Source organism: Panicum virgatum, chromosome 7N, assembly GCF_016808335.1.
Source record: "Panicum virgatum strain AP13 chromosome 7N, P.virgatum_v5, whole genome shotgun sequence".
Taxonomy (NCBI): Eukaryota; Viridiplantae; Streptophyta; class Magnoliopsida; order Poales; family Poaceae; genus Panicum; species Panicum virgatum.
Window position 1 is genome coordinate 14,290,158 of NC_053151.1, and position 18,974 is coordinate 14,309,131.

Consider the following 18,974-nt stretch of genomic DNA (forward strand, 5'->3'; position numbering starts at 1 on the left):
TTGTTATGAGAGAACAATACTGCTGACTGGCTGGTAGCTGGTGGCTGGTCCTGATTTAGTATGAGAGAACAGTACAGCTGGCTGGTTGGCTGACAAGCCAAACGAACACAGTGAAATAGCGATATGTTGCTCTTATTTTTGTATTTCATCCCATCTTATACATGTTGTCTAATGGGAGAAACAATGATTTGGCAATTGATCGGGTATTTCGGGAAAACCCAAACCCGAACTCAATATTTCAAGTACCCAAAATTTCGAATAACATTTTTAAATACCCGAGTTTTTCATTACTCGAATTACCCTATCCGAATTACACGAACTTCTAGAATAAACCAGCATGATGAAATTACACGAACATTCAGAATAAGCCAGCATGATGCCGGAGTATGCTAGGAGGACCAGAAGTACAATCACAAACACGCCCGAGAGCCCGAGACCACCCCACTGCCGCCTTCGATCCCGTGAGATCCGCGGGGTCCCTCTTCCGCCTTGTGCACGATCGCGGCGCCGTAGGGTCCGATCAGTCCCCCTCCCCACCCTATCCACCGCATCTGGGCCCTCCACTTGCCCTGCACAGGGCTGTTTGGTTCGAGCCCTGCCAGGCAGGGCCGGAGAGAGGGGGCGAGCAGGGGCCATGCCCCCCTAACGTTGGTGTAACTACACATAAAATCCCCGAATCTCATTGCTAATGTTGCTCATTAATAAAGTGTGATCCCTTTTGATTATCGGTTTTGATTGTCGGTTTTGATTGTCGGTATTAGTAAATTGACCCCTCCTCTATGATTCAATGCTGCGCTGTCACTTGCTGTTCCGCTCCACCGCGGCAGACTGGCGGAGTCCCCGATGCCGATGCGGGCATCGAAATTATTATTTTAGGCCGCACACCCCCATCCCTCCTCCCTCCTGGCTCCCCTACCCCTCGGGATATCCGCCTCGCCTCCACTCCGCCCGGCGCCTCCTCCCCACTCCTCCTCTGCTCCGCCCCGCCGCCGCAACGATCCAACCCCGGCGCGTCGCCTTCTCCGCAGCCTCCCCCTTTCTTCCCGAGGTTTGAGGTCTCCTGCCGCTCCGCTATTTATTTGTCCTTCTCGTCACCAGCGCCGCTCCCTCTGTCGCAGCGCAGCGGAGCTCGCCAGATCCGTGCGCCGCACGCCGATTAGCGACATCGCCGGTGAGGCCGTGCGCCGTCATTGCTCTTCGCGTTGCGGTGGGATGGGGGTTGGTTGGTCTGGCTGAGTAGTGGGTTCAAGGCTGGATTCGTCAGCACGGGCTGGGGTTTTGCACCCGCGGCTGGGCTGAATCCTATGAATTCCATACGGGAATGGGAGGCTGACCGGAGTGGGTGATGGATTCGGGCTCTATAGTTGATTCGAGCTCCTGCGAAGGTGAAATGTAGGTTGTCTCTGCTTGCAGGATGAAGGGGTAGCCTCTGGCTGGCTCTGCTCGTATCCAATGTTGCTGGCTGTGTGGTCTAGTCAGTGATTCCCGTGCCCATGCTAGATTTCTAGCTGTCGTTCTGTTGGTACTTGGTAGGTTGCGGGTCTGCGTCTTTGCTATGAGTGGGTTCAAGGTTTAAGGTGTAGTACCAGCTATCTGATGAATTAAGGTGTAGTACCATGTGGGCAGGTAAGGTATGTGCATGGCTTTGTTGCTTGTTCATTTTGTGCTATGTGTCAATGTTTACATTCTGGGTAGTCCGTGCTGTTGCATTGCACCATTTGGTGGTTGGCGGTTTCATATCTTTTCTCTTCCCTGGTTATCTACTACTCACGTCCAATTCGTGCCTACTTTTGTGTCATATTTACTTTAATTTCTTTTTGCTGCATGTTAAATCTAGAAATAAAGTGTCGTCGCATCAGTATGTTGTTAATGGAAATGGAGTGTTACCTAAACATTTTGGAGAATAAAGAAAGCAATCCACTCTGAGATGGAATGAACATTTAGTATGAAAAGTTGATTTACCTTCTCTTGAATGAATACATCAAATCTATAATAATATCTATATACTTCATACCCATTAACTGCATTCACTTTCTCTAAACATCTCCTCTCAAGGAGCCACATCACCTTGATTATTCTGTCTGTCTGATGCAACTTCGTGCTAGTCTTCTCTCTACTGGAAACATGTATCCCTGACTCTTCTCTTCCATATCCATCATTTAACTGATGATGAACCCAATAGTCCATGATTACAAAGAGATTGCTCTCTTGGATTTCCATATAGTCTGCACAAGTGCACCATTATATCTGTGAGCAATGAGCAACAAAACAGCCACTATCTGGATCCACAGTTGCTCCGTTTATGTGAGCAACTTGACATGCACTGCCCTTCCACCTCTCAATCTTCGCAGAGGTCGCCAATAAGATACTCCCTCCGTCCCAGAAAACAAGTCACTCTAGAATTCAAAATTTGTCCCAAAAAACAAGTCATCTTACCATATTCAGAAAGTGCATGTGCATGTAAGAATCAATTAGTGCCAAATATGGGTAATAAATAGGGGCAAACGTGGTCATTTTACCTTCTTATTAATTTGTCCTACAATTCCTAGGATGACTTGTTTTTCGGGATGGAGGGACCGAGGGAGTAGACAATCAACATAGTAGGTGCCCATAGCTTTCAAAATGAGAGGGTTTCTAAAACATCAGTAAAAACTAACTTGGGCATGGTGGGTGCTGGATAAACTGTTCCTTTCTTGACTCTGAACAAGTGAACAGGTTTTACTAGCCAGTGACCTATAAACTCTAATCCTTCTTTTCTTTTTCTTAGATGTTCTAATTTCCTAAGAGTATTCTGCTAGAGCACTGATGAAGTTGTTGTGCATTGACTTAACAAATAACTTGATCATTGGCTTCTATCAGATTTCCAAGGAGTTTTCCCTCTGGTTTAATGGCACTCTGCCTTTGAGAAAATCTTTAATTGTGCTGTCTGGGCTACGGAACGACAATGTTGCAACTTGGATTAGCTGCAGCTGCCTCAAAGGTGCTGCCACTACTCCCTAATCACCAGAGGAGTTCAGCTGGAACCACATTCCCATCCGCATCATCGAGGCCCTCAAACCGAAGGAAAAACCGCACTCGTTCACTTCGTGATGGAGGAGATGGGGTATCTGATGCCAAAAAGCACAACCAGTCTGTTCGTCAAGGTACTGTGAGATTTTTTTTTCTCGATTCAAGCTCAAATTTTGCTTCTATCTAGATATGAAGTTTTTCTTCCGTGATATTGTTCAACATTGTAATGTTACAGCCTCAATAATATGTGTGACATAAAAATGGTAGCTGTGGAACTTGCTCTGATAAAACAGTACTGCAGCAAGACCATAATGTTTTCTTTTTTCTGATAATCAAGAGTAACTTTTAAATATTCAATATGATGTTCTTGTAACTGCATATACGGCAATGCTCTTCTACACCCTAGGTAACTTCGTAAATTTAGTTCAGTGTTTTGACGATTATTTTTGCTAGTAACAGAAGGTGGGTGTAGAATAATATTCTAGCACTACACCCAACTAATTACTGAACAAATTTTCAGTAATAATTGCTGCATGCCATCACTGACACCCTTTTACTGAACATGATTCAGTAATATGATAGTTTGGCTCAGTAATTTCGGGCTAGTTCGGTCAGTAATTTTTTATTGCTGTGTGTAGAATAAACGCTACATCTAAGTTGTAGAATAGTATTGCCGTGTATATATATTCATTCTTGTTGAAACAAGTGATGCTCTACATCTTTTTTGTTAGTGAAATATTGTTAGTGAAATATGCACAGAAAATTAGATTGTAGTTGCTAGGGTATTAATGTAGATGTGCTCAGTCTCAAATGTTTGTCTTCATGTAGGTCTTGCTGGCATCATTGACCTCCCAAATGAGGCAACATCGGAAGTGGACATTTCGCAGTAAGCACTTTGACATTTTACAGTTTTGTTACATTTTTATTTTGGAAAAATATTCTGCAGCTTATTTATACTAGTTTCCTTATTACTACTTGTCTTAATGTTGCTCTGTGCTGAAATATTGTAATACCACACACCTCAATGTATCATAGTAAATGATTCAAAATATGTGCTGCCCTGTTTCAGTTTGTAACACAGCCAGGGACCTGTTTCTGTATCTGCTATTCAGAGCATAATGAATATGCTCACTCATATGATGTGGTTACAGCTCATGCTGCAGAACTACTTTCAGAATTGCTGGAGCGCAGACAATTATGATATCATGTCTGCATACATCTTTTTCAGACTTTTCTTCTATGTAGATGCTTGACTTGAACTGTACATATATGATAGATACATTGCCTATTTGAACTTTGTTGATTTATGAAAGTCATGCATATTGTAAGCATTCTGAACACAACAATAATCCTTTCCTTTTGTCCTTTTGCAGTGGATCTGAGGATCCCAGGGGGCCACCAGAGTCATATCAAATGAATGGGATTATAAATGAAACACATAACGGTAGACATGCCTCAGTGTCCAAGGTTGTTGAATTTTGTACAGCGTTAGGTGGCAAAACACCAATTCACAGTATATTAGTGGCCAACAACGGAATGGCAGCAGCAAAGTTCATGAGGAGTGTTCGTACATGGGCTAATGATACTTTTGGATCAGAGAAGGCAATTCAACTCATAGCTATGGCAACTCCGGAAGACATGAGGATAAATGCAGAACACATTAGAATTGCTGATCAATTTGTAGAGGTGCCTGGTGGAACAAATAATAACAACTATGCAAATGTTCAACTCATAGTGGAGGTTAGCGTTGCTATTCTTTTTATTTACCACTGATCCACCTTTCTTCCTTGGTAACCATTGACATATTTAAGTAGTGATTCATATTTCTCCCAGCTCAGCTACTGTGGAAGTCTAGTTGTTACCATTAAAACTTTGGACTTTTGATATTGCAGATAGCAGAAAGAGTAGGTGTTTCTGCTGTTTGGCCTGGTTGGGGACATGCTTCTGAGAATCCTGAACTGCCAGATGCATTGACTGCAAAAGGAATCGTTTTTCTTGGGCCACCTGCATCATCAATGAATGCATTGGGAGATAAGGTTGGTTCAGCTCTCATTGCTCAAGCAGCCGGGGTCCCGACTCTTTCATGGAGTGGATCGCATGTGAGTCTCACACTCTCTTTGATGACTATCTGCTGATCTTACCTATATTCATTTTCATATTCTAATAACACTATGTTTAGGTTGAAGTTCCATTAGAGTGCTGCTTAGACGCAATACCTGAGGAGATGTATAGAAAATCTTGTGTTGCTACCACAGAAGAAGCTGTTGCAAGTTGTCAGGTGGTTGGTTATCCTGCCATGATCAAGGCATCCTGGGGAGGTGGTGGTAAAGGAATAAGAAAGGTTCGTTATTTTACGTGGCAACTATCTATGAAGAGATAGTGTGCATTGGAGTTTGTTATGGAAAGCTAACCACCTTTTTGACATGATTAACTCGATTCCTCTGGCAGGTTCATAATGATGATGAGGTTAGAGCACTGTTTAAGCAAGTACAAGGTGAAGTCCCTGGCTCCCCAATATTTATCATGAGGCTTGCATCCCAGGTTAGTTTTTCTTTCTGCAAGTTATATTTGACCCCCTTTTTTGTTCTCTCGGAGTTATTGCTGCATCTTCTGGAAGCTTCGTATAACACATTATTGAGAAATGAACCGATTTCATCATTTCTGGAGACCAAGATAGTTATGAGAAGTTAATTGATGGGCACTGTTGAAAAACACAACAGCTGAGTGGATATGTTAGGAACCCTGCAATTAACAGGATAGCATACTGATTTTAGAACCTTGGAATCATTGTGCTCTGGTTGAAACACTGCACTTGCTTGAGTTCAACTAAGCTGGAGTTGGGATCATGGTTGGAGAGAAACAACATACCTTGTTTCCAACACTTTGTGGGGAAATTGATTAACCCTTTTTTCTTTGGACTACCTTGAATACACTTATTTGGTTTTCAAGTTCATCACTTTTTATTGAATTATGCTTTGTGACGCAACCAAAACAACTTGTTCATTCTGTTCATCTGGAAGCCTAGAATTATGCTTTGTTAGCTGTAGCCAACGTAATGTTTGATTCTAAGTCTTGTTCTCTATTATAGAGTCGTCATCTTGAAGTTCAGTTGCTTTGTGATCAATATGGCAATGTAGCAGCACTTCACAGTCGTGATTGCAGTGTGCAACGGCGACACCAAAAGGTCTGACCCCCTACCTACCCACCCACATACACAATTATTGAACCATGCATTTCGTAATGCAATCTATTTCTCACATGTAGTTCTGTTCAAATTTTTCTACAACAGATCATTGAGGAAGGCCCAGTTACTGTTGCTCCTCGTGAGACTGTTAAAGCACTTGAGCAGGCAGCAAGGAGGCTTGCTAAGGCTGTGGGTTATGTTGGTGCTGCTACTGTTGAATACCTTTACAGCATGGAGACTGGAGAATACTACTTTCTGGAGCTTAATCCCAGATTACAGGTTTGCTCTGTTTAGCATTGTTATTGATTAATTAACCTGCTGGAAATCTTTTATAATGTTATTAAATGGTCTCCATTCAGGTCGAGCATCCAGTCACTGAGTGGATAGCTGAAGTAAATCTGCCTGCAGCTCAAGTTGCAGTTGGAATGGGCATACCTCTTTGGCAGATTCCAGGTAATTACCAATCTATCAACTTATTTAGTTCCTTATTATTTTAATTTCTAAATTGTCTCCTTATGTAGAAATCAGACGTTTCTATGGAATGGATTATGGAGGAGGGTATGACATTTGGAGGAAAACAGCAGCTCTTGCTACACCATTTAATTTTGATGAAGTAGATTCTCAATGGCCAAAGGGCCATTGTGTGGCAGTTAGAATTACTAGCGAGGATCCGGATGATGGTTTCAAACCTACTGGTGGAAAAGTGAAGGTGAAGTTTTGTGATGAAAGATATATTGATCAAACAGATTAAGTTTGGTAAAATGACCAGGTCTTGATTTTTTTTTTCAATTTTTCAGGAGATAAGTTTTAAAAGCAAGCCTAATGTTTGGGCCTACTTCTCAGTAAAGGTATCCTGTTTGCAACTTTGTTAAACTGGCACATTAACCATTCTGCGTTGTGCAGATAATTCAGATGGGACTGTTTGTTTATTAACCATTCATCTCATTTAGTTTGTATGTGCAAAATAATTAGCACTCTGACTCCCCATTTATCTGATTTCAGTCTGGTGGAGGCATTCATGAATTTGCTGATTCTCAGTTTGGTATGTGCAAATCAAGTGAAATATTCTTTGTAATTTGTTTTGGTCCTCAATTTTGAAAGATTGCTTGTTTCTTTACAGGACATGTTTTTGCATATGGACTCTCTAGATCAGCAGCAATAACGAACATGGCTCTTGCATTAAAAGAGATTCAAATTCGTGGAGAAATTCATTCAAATGTTGATTACACAGTTGATCTCTTAAATGTAAGAAATGTTAACCACCTTCTAAAGCCTCCTTTTCCTTTTGTTGGTATTATACTATCATTGTGTTTTTTTTCCTCCATTACACCTAAACTCTTGGTGCTATTTCCCTATATTCATTCAGGCTTCAGATTTCAGAGAAAACAAGATTCATACTGGTTGGCTCGATACCAGAATAGCTATGCGTGTTCAAGCTGAGAGGCCCCCATGGTATATTTCAGTGGTTGGAGGAGCTCTATTTGTAAGATGAAGAAATAGCACTACTCATGCTAGCACTTATCTCAAGTTACTGTGAAAAAGATACCAATGTTTGGTCTAATTTAAATCGTTGTTACGTCCTACAGAAAACTGTAACCGCCAATGCAGCCACTGTTTCTGATTATGTTGGTTATCTCACCAAGGGCCAGATTCCACCAAAGGTATGTTTTTCTAGGATACTCTGGATTATTTTTTAAGGCGAAGAATGGTTGACCAATAAGTCTTATATGCAGCATATATCCCTTGTCAACTCAACAGTAAATCTGAATATTGAAGGGAGCAAATACACTGTAAGTGTGACATTCCATAAGAAAATCTATTTCAGCTACAATAATGTTAGACATTCTGAGTTTTGTCTGCATTATGTTGTAGATTGAAACTGTAAGGACTGGACATGGTAGCTACAGATTGCGAATGAATGATTCAGCAGTTGAAGCGAATGTACAATCTCTATGTGATGGTGGCCTCTTAATGCAGGTACCTTGTTCTTTCTTTTATGATTTATTAATACTTCTATTGCCTTCAGAGTTGATGTCACTGTCAGTTCTGATTGTTGAACTGTAATGGCATCAGCTGGATGGAAATAGCCATGTAATTTATGCGGAAGAAGAAGCTGGTGGTACACGACTTCAGATTGATGGAAAGACATGCTTGTTACAGGTGAATACTCTCTTTCTCCCTTTATATTATTCTTCGTGTGTCGGTACCCTGCAGCCGGGGTACCCACTCCTACTATGCCAAGACTCGCGTAGTTATCCGTAACTACGCCCTAAGGAGCTGAGCAGCCGGACCCCTGGGGACCGACTCCATCTCACCGGACCAACGGTCCCGGACCCGCTTCCCGCTCGGGGACGGGTCCGGTGTCACCACGTGTCCCAGAGGTGGAAATGCTCAGCACCTGTGGCCGCGGACCCGGACTCCCGCAGGTGGGTCCGGGACCTCCACGAGCCATCCGGACTCCCGCAGGTGGGTCCGGGACCTCCACGTGCCTATCCGGACCCCCGTGAGCTCTCGGCTCAGCTAGCTGGTCGGGAGGGGTCCGGAGCCGCCACGTGCCACGCAGACGCGGGAGCGGGCGCAAGCTTTCCGCTGGAAGCTCCCTCACCCACCCGCATTAAGTGTGCGTGGTTGAGGCGGGCTCTGCTGCCTCTGGGCACGGGACAGCTTTTGTCAGTCCACACTGTGGATCGCCAGTTACCGAGGCGGCTCGTCAGTTACCAAGGCAAGCATTAAAGACTCAGCGCCGCGCGCATGGGCGACGAGTCATGATGACCAGCTACTGACTGGAGCAACAGTGCACGCCGCTACAGTGGTCTGAGCCAGTAGTTCGGCGCTTCATCATGACCTCGACGCGCGGTTGCAGAGGCTAGACTCTACTCTGACAGGACAACTCAAGACCATCCCTGGTCAGAAGCGACGCACGGAAGCCGACGACAAGATCTCCGGATCTGAGGCATTGAATGCCAAAGTGTAGTTTATAATACATCGCCGGGTCCACATGTCGGGGCCCCGCTCAGTGTACGTGCTTCCCTTGGACATATAAAAGGGAGAGCACGCCCGCTCAAATAAAAAAAAAGCTCTCCAGACACACAAGCTCTCGCGAACTCTCTCTCTCGTGGGAGGGCAATACAACACACAGTGGACGTAGGGTATTACGCTCCGGCGGCCCGAACCACTCTAAATCTTGCTGTGTTCATCGTGTTCTTGAGTGAGATCTAACTAGGACTAGCTAACCCCCGAGTACACACCCTCTGGGCTAGGGCGGGTGCCTTCCGCCACCCGGCTGTGGTTTGCAGCACCACGACATCGTGTCTGATTGGGAAACTTCTACAGTTCTGCTAGATTTGTCTATCATTTATTACTGCATTTTGTCTGTCATCACTAACTTATCTTGAAAAAAATATCATATTGTTTGCTAACAGGAGACATCATGTTAGAAAATTGTGACTAATCCTTGTTGTGAAGTTATAGCATACTTAATTCTAGTGACATTTAACTACAATACCTGACTTAAAAACCCCTGTAATGAGGGGCGATTGAAAATTGAGAAGTGGCCTTTTATGCAAGATTTTAGCTGTACTATGCTATGCCCCAAGTAGGTGATGACTGTGTTCTTGCAGAATGATCATGATCCATCAAAGTTATTAGCTGAGACACCCTGCAAACTACTTCGGTTCTTGGTTGCTGATGGTGCTCATGTTGATGCCGATGCACCATATGCGGAAGTTGAGGTTATGAAGATGTGCATGCCTCTCTTGTCGCCTGCTTCTGGTGTCATTCATGTTATGATGTCTGAAGGCCAGGCATTGCAGGTTATATTCATACATCTCTGCTCCGTGCATTGTGCTTGCATCACATAAACATTGCATGTAACATTTCTGAACTTTTATTTTGTTCTAGGCTGGTGATCTTATAGCAAGGCTGGATCTTGATGACCCTTCTGCTGTGAAAAGAGCTGAACCATTTGATGGAATGTTTCCACAAATGGGCCTTCCTGTTGCTTCCTCTAGTCAAGTACACAAAAGATATGCTGCAAGTTTGAATGCTGCTCAAATGGTCCTTGCAGGATATGAGCATAACATCAGCGAAGTAAATATTCCATCTTATTGTGATTATCATTTCTTTTCTTTGTTTATCTTGTGTTTCCTTTACTTATATTATGTTTTGTGTACTCCATCCAAAATAGAGTATTGTTCTAGCTTTGTTCTAAATCAAACCATCTTTAAGTTTTACCATGTTTATACAAAAAAGTACCAATATTTATGATGCCAAATAAGTACCACTACATTCATCATGAAATATATATTTGGGACAGCGAGAGTATGCTTTTGTGAGTAAAGGGTTAGCCTGGGTTCCTTTTTTGGTCCTGCTAACTTTTGGTTACAAACTTTGTATAATCTGTGGAGAATTATAATGGCCAGCCTATGCTGATCATTTTCTTTCTTTCAACAGGTTTATCTTCTGGTTTCATAATTTTCAGTTGCTCTTCTTTCGCTTGAAGTCATTTATTTTGGTGTCCATCTCATTAATTCCTTAACATTTTTTTAACACATATTGATTGATTCATTTTCAACTCTGCTTCTTTTCAGGTTGTACAAGATCTGGTATGCTGTCTGGACGATCTTGAGCTTCCTTTCCTACAATGGGATGAACTTATGTCAGTTCTAGCAACTAGGCTTCCAAGAAACCTTAAGAGTGAGGTATGGGACAATTACAAGATATAGCCAATCTGGCTTAAAGGAAAGATGATTCATTTTACCAGATTAATTATCTTAATTCTTTATATTGGCTTATGTTGATGACAGAAGTTTGGTATAACCAGAGTACAATTATGATATTTTATAACACTAGTTTGCACTGTGTTACTCCCTCTGTCCTGAAATGTAAGGCATTTTGCTTTGTCCTAAGTCAAAGTTGTCCAAATTTGACCAAATTTATTGAGAAGAATATTAGCCTCTAGCACATTAAATAAGTAAATTATGAAAATATATTTCATAATGGTTAATGGATCTAATTATTCTCATTTGACATTAAAAATATTATTTCCCCTTTCTATAAACTTTGGTCAAACTTAGAACAGTTTGACTTAGGACAAACCAAAATACCTTACATTTCAGGATGGAGGGATTATGTGCTTTAAACTCTGTGGTTTTCTGTAGTTATCATGTAAAATTTAAAATTGTATTCATGTGCTAAAATTCAAAGTATTTCACTTTAGCATTTTACTAGATAGAAACTGAATCTTTCAGTAAGTTGTGTTTTGATTTCTTGATTGTAGATCTTCTGTCATGCATCCTGTTCATTTAGCTCTTATATTTCTATCTTTTATTATGCAGTTAGAGGATAAATACAAGGAATACAAGTTGAACTTTTACCGTGGGGAAAACAAGGACTTCCCATCCAAGCTGCTGAGAGACACAATTGAGGTCAGTTTTAGATTTCTTGTGTGTTATTGCTTTTTATACTGTTTGCTAATTTTAATTTTTTTTTTGTCATTGTAGGCAAATCTTGCTTATGGTTCAGAGAAGGAAAAAGCTACGAACGAGAGGCTTGTTGAGCCTCTTGTGAGCCTACTCAAGTCGTATAAGGGTGGGAGAGAAAGCCATGCTCATTTTGTTGCCAAGTCCCTTTTCGAGGAGTATCTTGCTGTGGAAGAACTTTTCAGTGATGGGATTCAGGTTACCATACATATCCAAACTGAACAGATCAGCACTAAAAAAACACAAAGTGTTCACTCTTTTCCATTCTCCTAGTTAGGAGCACATTTTAACAAATGACATGTACATGTAGCTGGAAAATTTTGCATGGCTTCAGATGGAATGCACTGGATACAATCTGATTTACAATTTTTCTTTAATTATGTTTTGACAGTCTGATGTGATTGAAACCCTGCGTCATCAGCACAGTAAAGACCTGCAGAAGGTTGTAGACATTGTATTGTCTCACCAGGTAATTTTCTTCATGGTCTGATGTCATTATGCAAATGATCACTGAACGATTTCTGTTATTGAAAGTGTGATTTTGTTCATAGGGTGTGAGGAACAAAGCTAAGCTTGTAACAGCACTTATGGAAAAGCTGGTTTATCCAAATCCTGCTGCTTACAGGGATCTACTTGTTCGCTTCTCTTCACTCAATCATAAAAGATATTATAAGGTGTGGTGACTTGAAATGACCTAGATATTCCTGTTATGATTTTTTTTGATATTTTATTTTAACTAATTCCATGCATCTTAATAAAAACAGTTGGCCCTTAAAGCAAGCGAACTTCTCGAACAAACTAAACTAAGTGAACTCCGTGCAAGCATCGCAAGAAGCCTTTCTGATCTGGGGATGCATAAGGGAGAAATGACTATTAAAGATAGCATGGAAGATTTAGTCTCTGCCCCATTGCCTGTTGAAGATGCACTTATTTCTTTGTTTGATTACAGTGATCCAACTGTTCAGCAGAAAGTGTTCGAGACATATATATCTCGATTGTACCAGGTATTGTCAACTAACTTGATATCTATCATAGTCCCACTGAGCACATCTGGTATGTATAAGAAATGCCCTAATGACATGAGATGTTCATCTTTTCATTTCACTAATTATTGAGACATGGCATACTGATGATTGACTAAAATTAATTGGGTTTGTAAAGTTTTGATTTGATTTCCCAACTTGTACAATATGTATAGCAACTAGCAAGACGTGCTGGCTAACCTGCAAATAATATTTTTCAGCCTCTTCTTGTGAAGGATAGCATCCAAATGAAATTTAAGGAATCTGGTGCCTTTGCTCTATGGGAATTTTCTGGAGGGCACGTTGATACTAAAAATGGACAAGGGGCTGTTCTTGATCGAAAGAGATGGGGTGCCATGGCTGTTCTCAAATCACTTGAATCTGCACGAACAGCCATTGTAGCTGCCTTAAAGGATTCGGCACAGCATGACAGCTCTGAGGGCAACATGATGCACATTGCTTTATTGAGTGCTGAAAATGAAAATAATATCAGGTCTGTTCATGTGCAATATCAGGTTCAATGGATCTTTTGTCTGCGATCTGTGTAACTGTGTAACTGATCCATCTCTTTCAGCAGTGATAATCAAGCTCAGCAGAGGATGGAAAAACTTACCAAGATACTCAATGATACTAGTGTCGCAAATGATCTCCGTGCTGCTGGTTTGAAGGTTATAAGTTGCATTGTTCAGAGAGATGAAGCACGCATGCCAATGCGCCACTCATTCCTCTGGTCAGATGAAAAGAGTTGTTATGATGAAGAGCAGATTCTCCGGCATGTGGAACCTCCCCTCTCTGCGCTTCTTGAATTGGTCTGTTTATCAACATTACTGCATGTTGTTTTGCTACATCTTGTTCTTATGATTTGCTTGTATTCTTTACTATTTATAACTTATTTTTCCTATTATGAATACAGGATAAGTTGAAAGTGAAAGGATACAATGAAATGAAGTATACTCCATCACGTGATCGTCAATGGCATATTTACACACTGAGAAATACTGATAACCCCAAAATGTTGCATAGGGTATTTTTCCGAACTATTGTCAGGCAACCCAATGCAGGCAACAAGTTTACATCAGCCCATATTGGCGACACTGAAGTAGGAGGTCCCACAGAATCTTTGTCATTTACATCAAATAGCATCTTAAGGTCGTTGATGACTGCTATTGAAGAATTAGAGCTTCACGCGATTAGGACTGGTCATTCTCACATGTATTTGTGCATATTGAAAGAACAAAAGCTTCTCGATCTCATTCCTTTCTCAGGGTAAGTGTGCACATAATCCTTTTTTGTAAAGATTAATGGCTTGCCATGGTTGACCTCCTCAACAAAGCTTTTCATTTTAATCAGGAGCGCAATTGTTGATGTTGGCCAAGATGATGCTACTGCTTGTTCACTTTTAAAATCAATGGCTCTGAAGATACATGAACTTGTTGGTGCACAGATGCATCATCTTTCTGTATGCCAGTGGGAGGTGAAACTCAAGTTGGACTGTGATGGGCCAGCCAGTGGCACCTGGAGAGTTGTAACTACAAATGTTACTAGTCACACGTGCATCGTTGATGTAAGTTGTCCTTGTCCCTACTGTTTACTTATTTTGTATTGCGCACATTAAAATATAAGTCAATGTTTGTTTCTTATATATTTCGAACTATCACCCCATTTAATTATGTTCTGAAGCACATAGCCCTTTTAATGGTTTTAGATCTACCGGGAAGTGGAAGATACAGAATCGCAGAAGTTAGTATACCATTCTGCTTCTTCGTCAGCTGGTCCCTTGCATGGTGTTACGCTGAACAATCCATATCAACCTTTGAGTGTCATTGATCTAAAACGCTGCTCTGCTAGGAACAACAGAACTACATATTGCTATGATTTTCCATTGGTGAGTCAATCTCTCCCTATATCATTCTCTCTCGTGTACCTATCTGTACTATAGTTATTTTCAACCAAAGCTGATAATGGCTAAAAAATTGTAGGCATTTGAAACTGCACTGCAGAAGTCATGGCAGTCCAATGGCTCCAGTGTTTCTGAAGGAAGCGGAAATAGTAAATCATACGTGAAGGCAACCGAGCTAGTATTTGCTGAAAAACATGGGTCTTGGGGCACTCCTATAATTCCCATGGAGCGTCCTGCTGGGCTTAATGACATTGGTATGGTAGCTTGGATCTTAGAGATGTCCACTCCTGAATTTCCCAATGGCAGGCAGATTATTGTTGTAGCAAATGATATTACTTTCAGAGCTGGATCATTTGGCCCAAGGGAAGATGCATTTTTTGAAGCTGTCACCAACCTGGCCTGCGAGAGGAAGCTTCCTCTTATATACTTGGCAGCAAACTCTGGTGCTAGGATTGGCATAGCTGATGAAGTGAAATCTTGCTTCCGTGTTGGATGGTCTGATGAAGGCAGCCCTGAACGTGGATTTCAGTACATTTATCTAACTGAAGAAGACTATGCTCGTATTAGCTCTTCTGTTATAGCACATAAGCTGCAGATGGATAGCGGTGAAATTAGGTGGATTATTGACTCTGTTGTGGGCAAGGAGGATGGGCTTGGTGTTGAGAATATACATGGAAGTGCTGCTATTGCCAGTGCTTATTCTAGGGCATACGAGGAGACATTTACACTTACATTCGTGACTGGACGGACTGTAGGGATTGGTGCTTATCTTGCTCGTCTTGGAATACGTTGCATACAGCGCCTTGACCAACCTATTATTTTAACTGGGTTTTCTGCCCTGAACAAGCTTCTTGGGCGGGAAGTGTACAGCTCTCACATGCAGTTGGGTGGTCCTAAGATAATGGCAACCAATGGTGTTGTCCACTTGACTGTTTCAGATGACCTTGAAGGTGTTTACAATATATTGATGTGGCTCAGCTATGTCCCTGCCAACATTGGTGGACCTCTTCCTATTACAAAACCTTTGGATCCACCAGACAGACCTGTTGCATACATCCCTGAGAACACATGTGATCCGCGTGCAGCCATTCGTGGTATTGATGACAGCCAAGGGAAATGGTTGGGTGGTATGTTCGACAAAGACAGCTTTGTGGAGACATTCGAAGGATGGGCAAAAACAGTTGTTACTGGCAGGGCAAAGCTTGGAGGAATTCCTGTAGGTGTCATAGCTGTGGAGACACAGACCATGATGCAGCTTATCCCAGCTGATCCAGGCCAGCTTGATTCCCATGAGCGATCTGTTCCCCGTGCTGGACAAGTGTGGTTCCCAGATTCTGCAACCAAGACCGCTCAGGCATTGTTGGACTTCAACCGTGAAGGATTGCCTCTGTTCATCCTTGCTAACTGGAGAGGTTTCTCTGGTGGACAAAGAGATCTGTTTGAAGGAATTCTTCAGGCTGGGTCAACAATTGTTGAGAACCTTAGGACATATAATCAGCCTGCATTTGTCTACATTCCTATGGCTGGAGAGCTACGTGGAGGAGCTTGGGTTGTGGTTGATAGCAAAATAAATCCAGACCGAATTGAGTGTTATGCTGAGAGGACTGCGAAAGGCAATGTTCTTGAACCTCAAGGGTTAATTGAAATCAAGTTCAGGTCAGAGGAACTCCAAGATTGTATGGGTAGGCTTGACCCAGAGTTGATAAATCTGAAAGCAAAACTCCATGGTGCAAAGCTTGGAAATGGAAGTCTACCGGACATAGAGTCCCTTCAGAAGAGTATAGAAGCTCGTACAAAACAGTTGTTACCTTTATATACGCAGATTGCAATACGGTTTGCTGAATTGCATGATACTTCCCTCAGAATGGCAGCTAAAGGTGTGATTAAGAAAGTTGTAGATTGGGAAGAATCACGTTCTTTTTTCTACAAAAGGCTACGGAGGAGGATCTCAGAAGATGTTCTTGCAAAAGAAATAAGAGGAATAGCTGGTGACAACTTCACTCACCAATCAGCAGTTGAGCTGATCAAAGAATGGTACTTTTCTCAAGCCACAACAGGATGCACTGAATGGGATGATGATGATGCTTTTGTTGCCTGGAAGGACAATCCTGAAAACTATAAGGGATATATCCAAAAGCTGCGGGCTCAGAAAGTATCTCAGTCGCTCTCCGATCTTGCTGACTCCAGTTCAGATCTAGAAGCATTCTCCCAGGGTCTTTCTACACTATTAGATAAGGTAAGCTTGCTATCTGCTGGTTGTACCAATTATTAATTGTGTTTAACTTGGATTCCACCTGGTGCTATCTGCTGCATCTTACTTGTTCAGAGTTCCTATTTCGTTTGTATATTGCTAGACACTGCGTCTTGCCAAATCATGGTTCTAATGCATACAGCTATTTTGTGTAACCATTTCCACTTCTCACATGTTCCTTTGGATGCACGTTCAGATGGATCCGTCACAGAGAGCCAAGTTGGTTCAGGAAGTCAAGAAGGTCCTTGGTTGATGAAATGATAACAACACATCCAACACAATGTGTATGCTACATGTTTTTGATAAAGTACATACATAGAAGGATATTGCTCAGCCTCGATTGATCATTTCTGATCTGAATCGACCATTATTTATTCTGTTGGACCTGATCCTGTGGTTGATGTAAGCGCAAAGCTTGGGGCAGCCGAGTGACAGTTAGCAAGGGCACAAGTGAATCTGTGTTCTAGTTTTGCATTAGCCGAGTAAGGCACAAAGTTGTTTTGCTGTAGTTCTGTAATGTAACCAAGGGGTTCAATTATGTAATTTTAGGGTGTATCTTGGGGATACTAGCATACAGTTGAGTGATCCATTAAATTTTGAACTTGAATAATATGTTTTGCAGGCATGTGTACCGCTACGTGAAATAAATGTTTAATAGAATTCGGCATTAGAATTTTCTAGCACTCATTATGCTTGACTGCTTTGCATGTCTGCTGTACCTTTCTTCGATTGCCTGTCATTTTTTATTGAAATTTCTATCCATCATCCGGTTGTTTTATTTATGTATTTTCACTCAGTTTTCTATGGTGGTGATGGTCTGCTGGTTCCTGCAGCTATTCTGTGGGATTTGTGGATGTTTCGGTCCTTTCTTTTGTGGGCCGTTTTTTGTTCTTTGTGCGGTCTGGCCCATTTGTTGATTTTCAACTCGATTGTCAAGACTTGAGCTAGTGCTCGTAGCTCCTTTGTTGCGTCACGATGTACTGATGTGCGGTCGCCATGAGAGGCAGCCTCCAGGGGATCCTTAGCTAGGCGAGGGTGTCGCTGGTTCCGGGTCACCGTTGATTGACAAGGTGGCTGAAGAGGCGAATTCGCGCGGAGGAGGGCGTCGATCAGTGCCAGCATGTTCATCGTGGACGCACGGGAATGATCAGGTTTATGACGATTGATGTCTTCTCTCCGGGGTTCGAGGTGATCTCGAGCAGAATGCTGGAGAGGGACATTCTCGAGCAGGCCATTCCGTTGTGATCTCGAGCTCCCCGTACGTGACACCAGTATCGACCGTTGAGCAACCTTTCAAGTCTTAGTCCGATGTGTTTATTTGCATAACGTACTTCATGCAATGTGGAATTTTCAGTTATTTTGTGATCACCGAAGACCGTGTTGTGGATATGCGCTTGGACGGAGATACTCGCTTTGGCAACCTAAGGACCGAGTTAATGGACATGGAGACGGAACTATGTCGAACGTGGACACCACTTATCCATTATGGAGACGGACCGAGTTAATTTCTTTTCTGATATCTGATATGTACCTTATCATCGTGCGATTTTTGGCTCATCTTAGTGTTATTGTTCGTTGAGTGTCGATATGTAATCTGAGTGATTCCTCTTTTCATTTTCACTCAATTTGTATCTGATTGATGTACTTAGCTTATTTGATTGAGAAAAATGGCTTTATCACTCAGTTTTTTCCTTTCCTTTTAGACTTGACATGTCATTATCTTATTGTTTGAAAAAGTGATTGATAATTGAAAATAAAATCACCCGGGTGACACATAGACACTTCCTTTTTTATTGCCCCTTTGCTGGATGATGTGGCTAGTAAGTTTCAGGCGTGTCTGCCTGCAGGGCATCACAACCCTTGGGGCTCGTTTGTTTTGGCCCGGAACAGTCGGCCTAATCCACCTGGAATAATTCGGCCTAGTTCGAAATCAGGTTCGGCCCAGAATCGTCATTCGTTTAGGCCCGATCCGAAACGAAAACAGGCCATTCTAGGCCGTTCCACTCCCTCTTCCTCTCGGAATCGATCCACACCTCAAGGCTCGAGGAAACTAACCAGGCGGAGTTGAGAGCTCGAGGCGAAGCGGGGTCTTGGCGGCGCGACTCGAGATGGAGTGACCTAGTGGCAT

The 18,974-nt window shown here is 42.2% G+C and overlaps 1 protein-coding gene across 4 annotated transcripts; it reads left to right on the top strand.

Annotated features, from left to right (window-relative positions):
* Positions 1 to 817: 817 nt before the first annotated feature.
* Positions 818 to 17,533, top strand: LOC120680702 (acetyl-CoA carboxylase 2-like). 4 transcript variants are annotated; one of them, XM_039962214.1, is made up of 34 exons: positions 818 to 1,048; positions 2,860 to 3,143; positions 3,838 to 3,895; positions 4,383 to 4,749; positions 4,902 to 5,108; positions 5,189 to 5,350; positions 5,458 to 5,550; positions 6,098 to 6,193; positions 6,299 to 6,472; positions 6,553 to 6,646; positions 6,715 to 6,902; positions 6,991 to 7,041; positions 7,196 to 7,235; positions 7,314 to 7,438; positions 7,560 to 7,676; positions 7,780 to 7,854; positions 7,927 to 7,983; positions 8,066 to 8,170; positions 8,267 to 8,353; positions 9,814 to 10,005; positions 10,094 to 10,282; positions 10,783 to 10,893; positions 11,530 to 11,619; positions 11,695 to 11,871; positions 12,065 to 12,142; positions 12,225 to 12,347; positions 12,438 to 12,677; positions 12,917 to 13,188; positions 13,273 to 13,504; positions 13,609 to 13,961; positions 14,046 to 14,259; positions 14,401 to 14,580; positions 14,675 to 16,831; positions 17,043 to 17,533. In XM_039962214.1, exons 2-34 carry the CDS (start codon positions 2,945 to 2,947, stop codon positions 17,097 to 17,099), a joined length of 6,960 nt encoding a protein of 2,319 aa, XP_039818148.1. In that variant the 5' UTR covers positions 818 to 1,048; positions 2,860 to 2,944; the 3' UTR covers positions 17,100 to 17,533. The 4 variants fall into 4 exon arrangements, with proteins under 4 accessions (XP_039818148.1, XP_039818146.1, XP_039818150.1 ...); XM_039962212.1 differs by having other exon boundaries at positions 823 to 1,048; positions 13,270 to 13,504; XM_039962216.1 differs by having other exon boundaries at positions 907 to 1,171.
* The last annotated feature ends 1,441 nt before the right edge of the window (positions 17,534 to 18,974 follow it).